Genomic DNA, 12,675 nt, shown 5'->3' with positions numbered 1-12,675 from the left:
CAGAGCATGGGGGCGGAGAACCCGTCCAAGGAAAACCCCACAACACTGTTATTGTATGAACGAGAGAAATAAAAAGCTTACCCTTTAAGCTGACACCTGTTTCCGTCCCTTCCTTTGGCGGCTGTCACAGTCTCCAATTCGCTTTTTTTTTTCAAGCTTCTAAGTTTCACATAGCGCCATCTCGTTAATCTTCTCGTTAACATTTCGCTCTGTCTTGTTGGATATCATAGAACTCTTTAGATAAGCCTAAGCTCAGATTGGCGTTTACTGTAAATAACATCTTTGATGTTGTGAGCCCTCTATATCTTCTAGAAGAACTTCTATAATGTAATAGAACAAACAATGATAGGGTGTTCTGGGTGATTGCTAGGGAAACATTAAGTGGTTGCTGTGATGTTCTTGGTGGTTGCTAGTGTTTGATGAAAGGTTGCTGAGGCTTTGCTAAGTGGTTGCTAGGGTGTTCTGGATGGTTGCAATAAGGTTGCTTATTAGATATGATAATGTGTTCCAATGTAAGTCTAAGATTTTATCACCCGCCAGAAAAAACTAATTGCATGTCAGCATCAAAATACATGCCAACATTTTTTACAGTTACTGTGCTGTTTGTATGATCAATAATAATAGTAATGCTTGTTTTAGCAAGCACCATATACATTTTCCATGTTTTCCTGCATGTCTAGAATTGGTAATAAAGTATTAGTTATTTAGTTATTCATTTCACACACAGTTATTTTTCCAAGGTGTCCAATAAATCACTTCTTCTGGGGATCAAACCCACATACTTTGGGTTGCCAGTTCAGATTTTGAACCACTAAGCCACAACACCCTAAACATGAGGAGATAGGCCTGTTTGGCTCATCTTCTGCACTGCCTGGGCATGACTAATGTTAATTTAAACATCAATTATATGCTCAGACATGGTGCCTTCCTTTGGGATTAGTCTACATTAAAACTAAAATAAAACGAATACACAGACTCAGTTAAATGGGTGGTTTACTGCAGCGAAACATCAGTATCAATCAGGCCACAAATGATAGAGGTGATCTCTGATGTCTTTGTATATTAAATGGGCTCACTGCCAGGGACGTCTTGAGTGAATCTTAATGAGTGCATCAAATGCGTGGCAATGCTGCCCTGTTGGGTAATGGCAGAATGGGGCTCCTCTTACTCCTATGAAGCAGATGTTCTGGGCTGCGCTCCAGATCCCATCCATAAAACTGATACAAGGATGTTTATAATACACTCTGAAGTCTAGAGAGCTGTCAGCTAAGGTTTGGATTCATCAGAGCATGATTTTGTTATCCTGCTATATTCTATTAAATGAAAACATAAATGCAGTGGACTGAAGTAACATTTACCCATACATGCTATTTAAACACTGACATTTAAGGGAAATAAATATATAACCAGAACGGACCGTGTGTGTAAATAAATAACGAAATGGATGAAACAGCTTAGTCGACTGCTTTGAGGTGATCGATTGGGGCTTAAGTTGTCTTTTTGAAGAGATATGGGAAAGCGTGGAGGCTGAATGTTTGATAAGTGAGAGAGTGAGACAGAAAAACAGACATAAAGATAGACAAAGACAGCTGAATGTTTGAGCAGCAGTCTTTGCACTTCAGATGGATTTCAGTGGCTGTATAATCAGACACTACTTGTAGAAAGAGGGTAAAATATATGCCTGGAATCTTAATGGCATGCTTATAAACTCTTTAAGACTTCATATTACCCAGATGTAGGACAATTACTGTATTTGAATACAGGGGATTGTGTTTGGTGACAAATAGGTTTTTACATATCAGGACACGTTATAGTTCTTTATGCATGCTTAAAAGAAACAATTTAACAATGACTTCAATGCCGATCAGTTTAGTGTCAATCTGTCTCTGTATTTATACAATTCATCTTTAACATCAAGCTTCTCTAATATAATTTATATTCCTATCTTTTCATTCCTTTATATTGTCTAAACCAAGGCACTAACAGACAAAGACAGTCTCAGGGATAAGAATCTCAAGGTCAGTTTTTTCTTTCTCTGCTTTTGTCGCTTATTCAACTGTAAAGACAAATAATGGCACACAGGTGTTCTCTTTGTACTGAAAGTTTTACATTAGAGTCAACTGTAAGCTGCAACAGCTATTTCTAGGAAGTCTCTAAGAAGTACATTAAGAAATGAAATTGTATCCAGCATCTATCTATAATCTATGTTTCACAGATGTGCTTGTCCATAGACATTCAGTTGAATTTTCAGTTCATGCACTACCCCCATTGTTTCATCGAATATCTCTGCCTCTGAGTGGACAAGCTTAATCTCTGTGTCATTAAAAAGCTGAGATATACATCATTTTATTATCAGTTGTTGATAAAATATATTTCAATTATTTATTTAGCATGCTTTTCCTGATGGACAACATACTATATTTTGTTATGGACATCTAAGATATAACATTGGATTATTCACACAAGCAAGCTCACAGACAATCACAGCACATTTTTTAGAATGGTAGAAGCAGATATAACGTTTTTAGCTATTTGGTACTTACAACAGCAGTTACCGGCACATAAAAGAGACATTTGTATTTGATATCTTAAATAAATTCTATTTCACTTTGTGATTCTTTTGAAAATCTTTCGAACTGTGGTATTAGGGTAACAAAATACTGTACAGTCACATTCCTGAGGATTAGTGCTTTCATTTGATATTTAAGTGCTATTTGAATTGGCCAGTGTTTACCACTTTATTAAGGGAAATTTGTGCGGATGGGTCCTGTAACAAATCTCCTTGGTGTGGGATTTGTGATGCGCTGGCTGGGGAGGCGGAGCAGGGGTCATCTACTTCAGCTCTGCGTCAGGATGATGTCAGGGAGGTGGAAGTCTCGGCTTCTTGTATAAAAACATGATTCGTAAGTTCGTGCACGAACATGCTCAGAATTGGGATAAGTGGCTTGAACCCCTGTTATTCTAGTTCGAGAGGTCCCGCAAGCCTCCATAGCGTTCCCCGAGACCCAAGACCAAAAAGGAGGTGAGACAGTTCCTGGGGCTGGCTTGCTATTATAGAAGGTTTGTGCCTAATTATTCGGATGTCACCAGCCCGCTGACTCATCTCACTAAAAAGGGATCCCCAGACCCGGTCCATTGGTTAGAGCTGTGCCAACAGGCTTTTATGCAGGTGAAAGCTGCACTTTGTGATGGGCCATTGTTAAATCGTCCTGATTTTGCTCTCCCTTTTATTGTAAAGACCGACGAGTTGGACAGGAGATGGGGAGCCTCGTTGTCCCAGGTGGTCGAGGGGCAGGAGCGCCTGGTGCTGGACATCAGCCATAAGCTTTCGGCAAGACAGGCGAGGTACAGCACTGTTGAAAAGGAGTGTCTGGCCATCAAGTGGGCGGTCCTCACCCTTCGGTACTACCTCCTGGGATGGGCTTTTACCTTCTGTTCGGACCACACCCCGCTCCAGTGGCTCCATTGCATGAAGTGCGCCAACGCATGGATCACCCGTTGGTATCTGGCTCTTCAGCCTTTTAAGTTCGTGGTAGACCACAGGCCGGGGGCACAGATGGCTGTTGCGGACTTCCTCTCCAGAAATGTGGTGGGAGTACTGGGCAGGCCGGATGGCTCCCTCGGGCGGTGGGGGCGTGGTTGAGCTTGTGAATGGAGAGCGAGATCGGGAGATGAGAACGTTAAGGATCATCACCTGGAAATAATTGTCTCTAACAGCTGTTTTTCATTGCAGTGAGAGTTGGAGATGTATTTAAGAGCGAGCCAGACGTCAATGAAGAGGGAGAGAGCCAAGCCTTGTGTGCGTGTTTGTGCATCAATCATGTGTGCTGGAAGCTTTTAAAAAATTACCTTTGAGTTGGATTCGCTGTCTCCCGCTTCCTCCTTTCCCCACTTAAGAACTTGTTACAATTATATTATAAATTGCTTTGATAAGAATAAGCCTGCCAAGAACATTAATGTGAATGTTCTGCCACACATAATCAAAAGAACATATGATGTTTACCTGCAATGGATTTGTTTTTACCTTTATGAGTTCTGTAGAGGGCTGCAAATGTGACCACAAAGAAGGTTGTGGAGTATTTTCCAGCATTCACCAGGTGAGGGAAGGCTCTCCTGGTGTCACGGTAACGTCGCAGACACTGAACAAAACGCAACCAGGCAGGCAGACAGTGGATTATGGCACGGACACCATAAGAGTAGCTGTTACACTTTTCATCACCTGGTAGAGGAGGAGACATTTGGTAAGCAAAACATATCCCAACATACTAGATAGAGCTTTATATAAACTAAACACACTTTACTGTAATTTAGGTTTCTTTTAAATTTCTTGTTATGATATTACAGGGATAGTTCATCCAAAAATGCAAATTATGTCAAAAGAAAGTCATATTTGTTTGTAATGACATAAGGGTGAGTAAAAATAAATTATATAGAAAAAATTTATTGAAAAAAGTTTATAATACATAATGAGTAGGTGTGCCAATATCCACAAAATTAAACAATGTTTTATATAGAACAGTTCACTTAGTTCTCTCTCTCTCTCTCCTTTTCAGAATTTTCCGATATCCTGTGCTGGTCACAGTGTGACACATTTCTGCGCCATTACCCTGATGCTGATGCTCTGAGTTTCCTGGTCCATTTCACATGATAAACTCCACTGAACCTGAAGGACTAATGTCTGTATACACTGACTTAATTCATGTCTTATGTGGATCACTGGCAATTGAGAAACAAGCCACCAATCAAAAGCAACTTATTGTGACAGTCTACTCATTTACCATAACATATTATATTGAAATTGGGATAATAAAAAATGGATAAATGACTTAGTCTGTCTGTCTAAATCAGTGCATTTCAGAATCGCTTTATTCCGAAACAATTACCGTATGTGCTGGGCAATAAGCCACTAAGTTCCCCCCATTTCAGCTCCATGCTGTAGTAGCAGACCAGATACTCCAGATCTGTGAGCACGATCACCAGAGAGTTGAGCTGGTCAGCCAGCCAGAAGTCTGCAAATTCCACTCTGTGGAACGGGGCAGTGAACACACGGAACTGAGAAAGACAGAGAAATAAAAAATTATTAACCATAAATATTTATACTGTATACCCACAGGAAGCACTGTGGATCGCGCTAAACAAAAGAAGTCAATTTAATTGCTTTTTCTCTCAGGATGAGGCAGTTTATCCCTTAGGCAGAGTAAACTCAATGAGAGAGCTCAAGACCATAATGAGAGCTCAACTGGCTGAAAAAATAAAATCAATAGGATTTTCATAGGCTCATGATCTGTAATTTCAACTCATTGACCTTACCAATAAACCAGCTTTGACTGTCTTTTCAATACATTACATTTTAAAGGTAAAAATTATTCTAATTTGTTCATCTTATAGGTGAAATGTGTTATTGTTGTTCTACTAGCATCGCCAAATAAAATTGCAAAAATACTGACAATATTGGTATTTATTTTACAGAAACTATGGTCACCATGGTACATATTTGTTAGGATACACATAGTACTTTCACAAATTTTATTATAAAATGTGATCTGTAAGGAAAATGAGACAACAGTGAATAATTCACTAAATAATTAATAAAAAAACATGCATGTATACACCGAGGTGAGTTTCATATGATGCCTATGGGCATCACATTATTTTCTTTTTCCTATTTAGTTTTTCTGTATCTTAAACTACCCTATGAAATGGCAATCAACCTCTTTCTGCCTTCAGGGCAGTGCTGACATTTCCTAGCAACACAGTTTTGCACTACACCAATCTCAGCCATTGTACTCTTGAGACTCAAATGCCAGCGAGTATTGATTTATCCCCAACACACACTCTGATCCTTTTACCTGACGAAACAGGTGAAGTCCCACATAATAAGGTCTTTAAATGAATAGTTCACCCATACCTTAACAATCTGTCATAAGTACTTACCCTCATGTTGTTCCAAACCATTATGCTTTTATATACTATTTTTTTCCCATGTGAAACACAAACGTAGACATTAAAAGTAGAAATAAATGCACCGTAAAAGTATCATAAAAGTATGGTTATTACCCCCGCGAGAACCAATGCCATTTTGGCATCAATAATGCAGACGCATCATTTTTCAATGTGGGCATGAACACGGGCTAGACACGGGGCTCTATTTTCATGAGTGTGGAGACTATTTAGCAGAGATGGGCCACTTCTATTAAAATGAATGGGAGAAATTGGAACACTCAACCAAGGAGCTCAAGCGTCTAACGGAGGAAGTCCCGCCTTACAGGTAAAAGAGCCAATAAAATTTTAGATACAGACATTGCCTGTCAATCAGCACAAGAACGCGCATGCGCACTAGTTATACAAACTGGGAACATTTTGTTTTTAGCGTAGTATGAGGTAACGAAACACAATTTATGATTCCAGTGTTGTCAGATTATATTGCTGATTTGAAATATGTTTTTTGATCATAATCTTGACCAACCAATTTTGAGATTTCAGTCTTTCCCCATTCAAGTAAATTAGAGCTGCACAGGCATGACTGGAAACATTCCAGAGAGCATTCTAAAGATGGCTAACAGTGGACTGACTTGCTAGAGGGACTTTGGTGTGCTTTGTGCTATGTGCAATGGCCATGTGCTACTTCTTATCCAATTTTCATGAGAGTGATAATTCCAAGCGCAATTGAACCTCAGAATAAAATTGCACTTGACCAAGCCCATTAGTGCTTTGCACGCATAATTTCGCCAAACCCACTTGTGCCTTGACTTAGAGCATGCATGAAAATACCAAAACTTCATGGCAATGCCCATTGACTTTGTACTTGTGACTTAAAGTAAAGCATTGCGCTTAGTTCTAATGCTCTTAAAATAGGGCACATGAGCTTTGGTGGAGGGGACGATTATCAGTGAATAGCAACTTAGATTTCCACTATTCCTCATACAAGCTATTTCATGACTTTGAAGTACTTCAAATATAGCACCTAACTCTTATGGACTAAATTTATAGTGCTTTTATGGTCTTTTTTGAAACTTGGTAGACATGGCCATAATGAACTGTCATTATATGGAAAGACATGTGTATAGATTCTTCAAATATTTCTAGTACTTATGTGTTCCAAAAATAACAGAAAAATAATACATATTTGGTATGACATAAGGGCGAGTAAATAATTTTATAATTTTGTATTTTTGGGTGAACTATTCTTTTAAACACAATGCTTGAGCTCTGGGGAAAAGGCCCCCAACTGTTTGACTGTAAGTTACTGTTGGTTATAATCTACAGGAAGTGATAGTTTGTGGTTGTTCTGTGTGTGCTCCATAGAATAAGACTCCAGTCTAGGCCAATTACAATTACACTTGGGGCGGGCAGTGAGACAGAGGCAGGCGGCCGCTGATGGCTCCATCTCAATAATGATTGCACAGTCACAGCCTTCACATCTGCAGAGAAAGAGCTGCAATCAATTTGCCCTCACCTCAATGCTCTGTGTGTCACACAGAGAGACACATGCATTATAACACGTGTTCACACACACAAAGCCCACAGACACACACTTTACTCCGTACACATACATAAATGCACCTGTATCACACAGGCCAAGGTAAAACGATTATTACCGCAATAAAACGAATGTACAAGGGCAGAGAAGGCAATAAAGAAAGAAGAAAAAACAAACAAATGAGGCTTGCAAAGACTGCTGCTCATGCATTAAAATGAGCCAACCAACTCTTAATTTATTAGCTAATTAGTTAAGTAATTGAATGGGTGTAACTTTGCTGATAGCAGAGTGATTCCATTATAAATTGTGTTACTTTATTGTGTTAGCCAGTCAAGGTAAGACTCTTTCAATAGCTCATTTACTTCAAGGCACAATCAAAACCAAGACAAACTGACACAGTTATTTAGATAAATGTGAAACAATTTCACGATTCTGATAAGTCATATCCATAACAAACCTCGCAAATTCTTTAATATATGTTTATAATATGTTGACACTTCAGCCGATCTTTAAAATATGTTAAGCAGAACCGCTCTATTGCTGACTTGATTTCATAGCACACTCTTTTAAAAATAAAGGTTCGTAGATAGTTCTTTGCATCACCTTAGTTTCAGCAAATAACCCTCTTCAAGAACCATTTTTTCACTGTATAGGTTTCTCGAGTTGACTGTATGGTTCCTTGGAGATTAAAAATGTTCTCGATGTAACATTTAAGGCTCTTTAGATTGGTTTTGGTGTCTGGGTACTGTTGAAGTCTGTGTCTGCATTTGTCTTTAGAAGAAGGAAAGAGTTGTGACAGGGAGATTTCATTTAGAAGATGGAAGATGTACATTTTATTTTGGTGGATGTATTGCATTTTAGTAAGCATTTGAATTCTGTGAAAGTGAAAGAGTAACACTAGATCACTAGTGTAACTTGACAACATCTGCTCAGGTTTGACTCTCACCAGCAGTTTGATGAGCCAGAAACGGGATTTGTAGTAGGCTGTTTTGAAGGGTATGATGAGGAAGAGCACCATAAATCCATAGAGGATAAGAGGGTTTGCCTGCATAGGGAGAAACGTATAGTCTGCAAACAGGCAGGAAAGGATACTGAGACACCACAGCACCCCCAAAAATCCTGCAATCTAAACAGAGAGAGAAAGAAAGGAAGATGAAACTTTGATGAAATTGAGCATCCAGAAGCAGTAATACCTATAAATCATCAGGTTCTTCTCTACGGCACGTGTCTCACCTCGAACAAATGTTGATGTGAGAGGTTGTTTCGAGGGTTCAGCTCAAAAATCAGCACGTGGTTGACCCCTGCCTGCCTCCAGCCATAAGTGTTAATCCCCAACAGGAAGAGAAACTGAATCAGCAGAAAACCGCCACGGTAGATGCGTACCAAAGGCCAGATGTTCTGGTTACGAACGAAAAAAGCACCTGAAAAGGAAACATCAGTCACACAGATGGATTATTAACAAGGATGTCTATAATAATGTGCTGCTCTTTCAAATGTTAGCAGTTTAATTGCAGAAATGAAGGTGGAATGCATGAATGAACAACATGATCACATATTATTGTAAAAATGTGCATGGCAGTACCATGGTACAGTGATGTATCAGATAGTACTAGTATGGTTCTTTGAGATCTACCATGATACTGAATGATTATCATAATCATATTCCATTGTTTTTGCATGGTACTCCAAGGTCCTTCAAAGAATATCATAATATTACAACATAACCTAAAATACATGGTATTCCCATGGTAAATGGTAAAAAATAAATAAAAACATATTAATACCATGGTACTTTTTATTAGTTTCTGAGTGTGAAAACAAGGAAAATAACCACACCAGTAAGGACGAAGGATACAGCCAGGACAATGAAGACCCCACAATACAGTCCCACACGGAAGGTGGTCCAGGCAGGTGCAGGCTAAGTTGAGATAAAGCAAATATTAGATAATTGAACATATTAAATGTTATTTTTCTACTTCCATGTTGTGCAAGGGCCTTCGGTAAATTCATTATTGTAAAAGAGTCTTTCAATCCTGCTATACAGTATATCATACATAATGTTCCCTGCACAGGTGTATCTCTCCACCCACACTACCATTTGTGTTATGTAGTTCTTCAGGGCTTACACAACTGTTATTGACCTAGAACTAAGAGCACTGCATGAAAACTACACTGCAGATACCTGAACCATTTTTCATATGCTTTTCATGGGCTGTTTGTTGGGATGTCATAAAATATTGATATATTGATAATTGATCAGCACGTAATTTTAGCGATATATTTGCGAGGCATCCATATATTAAAATGAGCTGATTAGAAACCCAATTGGCGTGTTTTCCAATTTACTAAGTTGGCCTCTGTTAACAGTCTGGCGTAATAGTGTTGGGAGACACATGAGGGTGATATAGCCTATATACCATTTACTAAATCTGGTCGCGGTAACGATCACACACACACACACACACACACACACACACACACACACACACACACACACACACACACACACACACACACACACACACACAAATATCCATAATCAACTGGATAATATTTTGATTATTGACGCATGAAAAAGGCATTGATCCCAAGCCTAGCTGTTTGCCATTATTTTATTATTCAGATTTGTTGTAATCCATGCCGATTTTGCCTTTAGCATTTCTGTTTTGTATTGTCATTTGTTGGAATAGATAAAAAGTCGCTTTTTATTTAAAAAAAACTTTGCTTTGGCCGGTAATGAATGTAAATGCAATGTGTAATGTTCGATTCAATTATTCAAAGGGCCCACGCCATGAGGAATCTAATTTTCCTTTATATTTTGACATATAAGAGGTCATTCTACTATAAAAACATACTGTAAATTTCAGAACTCAAAACATAATCCTTGATGCAACAAAAGCATTTATTGAAACCAAGTTGCAAAAACTTCCCTACATCACTTGGGGGGCAATTAATTCATGACAGCCTCTACAACATCAATGCCTTCTTTACATCATTGCAGTGCTTCAGTTCATAAACAGAGAGAGAGCAGGACAGACAGGCCTAGTGTGGCCTACTTACTATTCCTGAACACCAAAGGGGACCCAACTGGACTATTTTTTATTATTTTTGTCTATAAACATGCTCTAGACCAGTGGTCATCAATTACCAGACTTCGTTCAAATTCATTGACAATGGTTGCCCCATCTTACCGTTTCTACAGTTTAAGTGAGCAACTTATGGAGTTATACACACCACGCCATTTACTTAATCTTTTTATTTTCTAAATTGTCTATTTTTGGACTATAAGATCTTTAAATGCTTTGGCAATATTGAAAATGTTAATAATCATGTCAATAAAGCTTAGTTGACTCTGGCAATCCAATGTCACCCAATTGAAGGAATGAGATGGACAATTGCTGTGTGTGTGTGTGTATAACATTATTAGGTTGTCTCACACCTGAGCAGCTCCAAGAGGTGGAACCCTCAGTCTCTTCATGGCCTTCTGACGGTCACCACCTTCCAGCTCTGTGGTCACCAGGGCCTGGGCACACAAAGGTCAAAGATCAAGTTATCAGTAGAGACAATTTCAGTTCAGTTATTCTTTACTATTGTTCATTTTAGATAAAATGCTGTTAAAGAAACACCTTAGTGAACAGGCTATTGTCATCATTGATCACCTACAGCAGCAATAATAATATGCATTGTGCAGCTACAGTAGTTTGCAGTTACACCAATGCAATCTGATTATGAAATGAGCAGGAAGTCACAAGTAATATACGTGGAGCCAGGAATCTACCTCTGTCTCAGAGATGAGCTGTGTTATCTTCTTACAGGTATAGAATGGAGCCACCTCCACATGGGCCACACGCCAATCCACTCCGCGCTGTGTGTCCAGAATCTTATCATGTTTCTTCAGGATTTTCCGGAATCCAGTGAAGTTCAGATTCTGCATGAGGTTTCCGGTAAATCAAAAGTTATCAGAAATGAAATTAAGCAGAGATGCTGCACATCCAATAACACACAGGAAACAGCAATCCTCTAGTTCCTCTGTACTGAGGACTGATTATATCAAACAGAGAGAAAAGATTATCATACAAAAGACAAAAGGAAGGCAATTTTGAAAGTATCAGGAACAAGAAGAAAAGAATAATGGAAGAGATGTAACATGTGTAGTATAAAAACAATGAGGATTGAATAAATGAGGACCCAGCTGAAGAGACCAGCATACTGAATGTTGTGTTTTGGGTACACCTGCACCACCAAACCAGCACTTTATTCAGTATTTTTGTTGTGTTTTCCAATAAAAAAAATAAATAAATCTAATTATCCTAAAAACTAGACAAATTTCAGTATCTTTAAGTTAGATATATTGTAAATTGTTTTGTTTTAAAATACCTAATTATTCTTAAAACAAGATAAATATATCAAGTAATACTTGTTCTTAAATAATATATTTGAATTAATTTTATTGTTCTTACCCCATTGGCTAATTTAGTGAGGTTTATGCATAAACAGGAGAAACTATTTGACATTGGTATAAGAAAAATTAAAATTCAAAAATAAAATGGTATCACTTTACAATAAGGTTCAATTAGATAACATTAACTAACAATGAACAATATTTTTATAGCATTCACAATATTAATCTTAATTCATTTTAATTTCAAAATATAGTAATTTTTTTTAAATCAAAAGTTGCATATGTTAACGTTAGTTAATGCACTATGAACTAACATGAAATAACAATGAACAACTGTATTTATATTAATGAAAATTAACAAAGATTAATAAATACTATAAACAATATAATGTTAATTGGTTGTTCATGATAACTAATCCATTAACTAATGTTCATGAATGGAACCTTATTGTAAAGTGTTACCAATTATGAATTAAATTAAGATAAATTCTCTGAAAACAAGCATTATTAAGTAAATGCATCTTAGATATTTAGATCATTCTTACTGCGAAACAATAAAAAAAAATACAAAATAAAAAAACATGAAGGAAATGATTTTTGCAGCATGGGCCAGGATGGAAATTAATGTTGGTCTAAGCTAGTCTCCTCAGCTGAGAACAACAAAATAAATAAATATATGAATAAATACAAGAAAAAAGTAAGACAGCATTGAAAGGTCAAGAATCCCAAGTTGGTGTCAGGAAGAGGACATTGCAGAGAGAAGGAGACAAACAAACAAACAAACAAACAAACA

The 12,675-nt window shown here is 37.8% G+C and overlaps 1 protein-coding gene across 1 annotated transcript in view; it reads right to left on the bottom strand.

Annotated features, from left to right (window-relative positions):
• The window catches only part of LOC127620548 (xenotropic and polytropic retrovirus receptor 1 homolog), an 89,344-nt gene that overhangs the window by 15,144 nt on the left and 61,525 nt on the right, over positions 1 to 12,675 (bottom strand). Inside the window, exons 5-11 of the mRNA XM_052093694.1 lie at positions 11,259 to 11,408; positions 10,920 to 11,003; positions 9,317 to 9,398; positions 8,714 to 8,901; positions 8,427 to 8,606; positions 4,884 to 5,052; positions 4,025 to 4,219 (exon numbers count right to left, since the gene is read on the bottom strand). Of these exons, the coding sequence (XP_051949654.1) occupies positions 4,025 to 4,219; positions 4,884 to 5,052; positions 8,427 to 8,606; positions 8,714 to 8,901; positions 9,317 to 9,398; positions 10,920 to 11,003; positions 11,259 to 11,408 (1,048 nt within the window). The remainder of the gene's footprint in view (positions 1 to 4,024; positions 4,220 to 4,883; positions 5,053 to 8,426; positions 8,607 to 8,713; positions 8,902 to 9,316; positions 9,399 to 10,919; positions 11,004 to 11,258; positions 11,409 to 12,675) is intronic.

Source organism: Xyrauchen texanus, chromosome 27 (genome assembly GCF_025860055.1).
Source record: "Xyrauchen texanus isolate HMW12.3.18 chromosome 27, RBS_HiC_50CHRs, whole genome shotgun sequence".
Taxonomy (NCBI): domain Eukaryota; kingdom Metazoa; phylum Chordata; class Actinopteri; order Cypriniformes; family Catostomidae; genus Xyrauchen; species Xyrauchen texanus.
The sequence above is the reverse complement of the archived record's forward strand: the minus strand, read 5'-3'. Positions and strand labels throughout refer to the sequence as shown.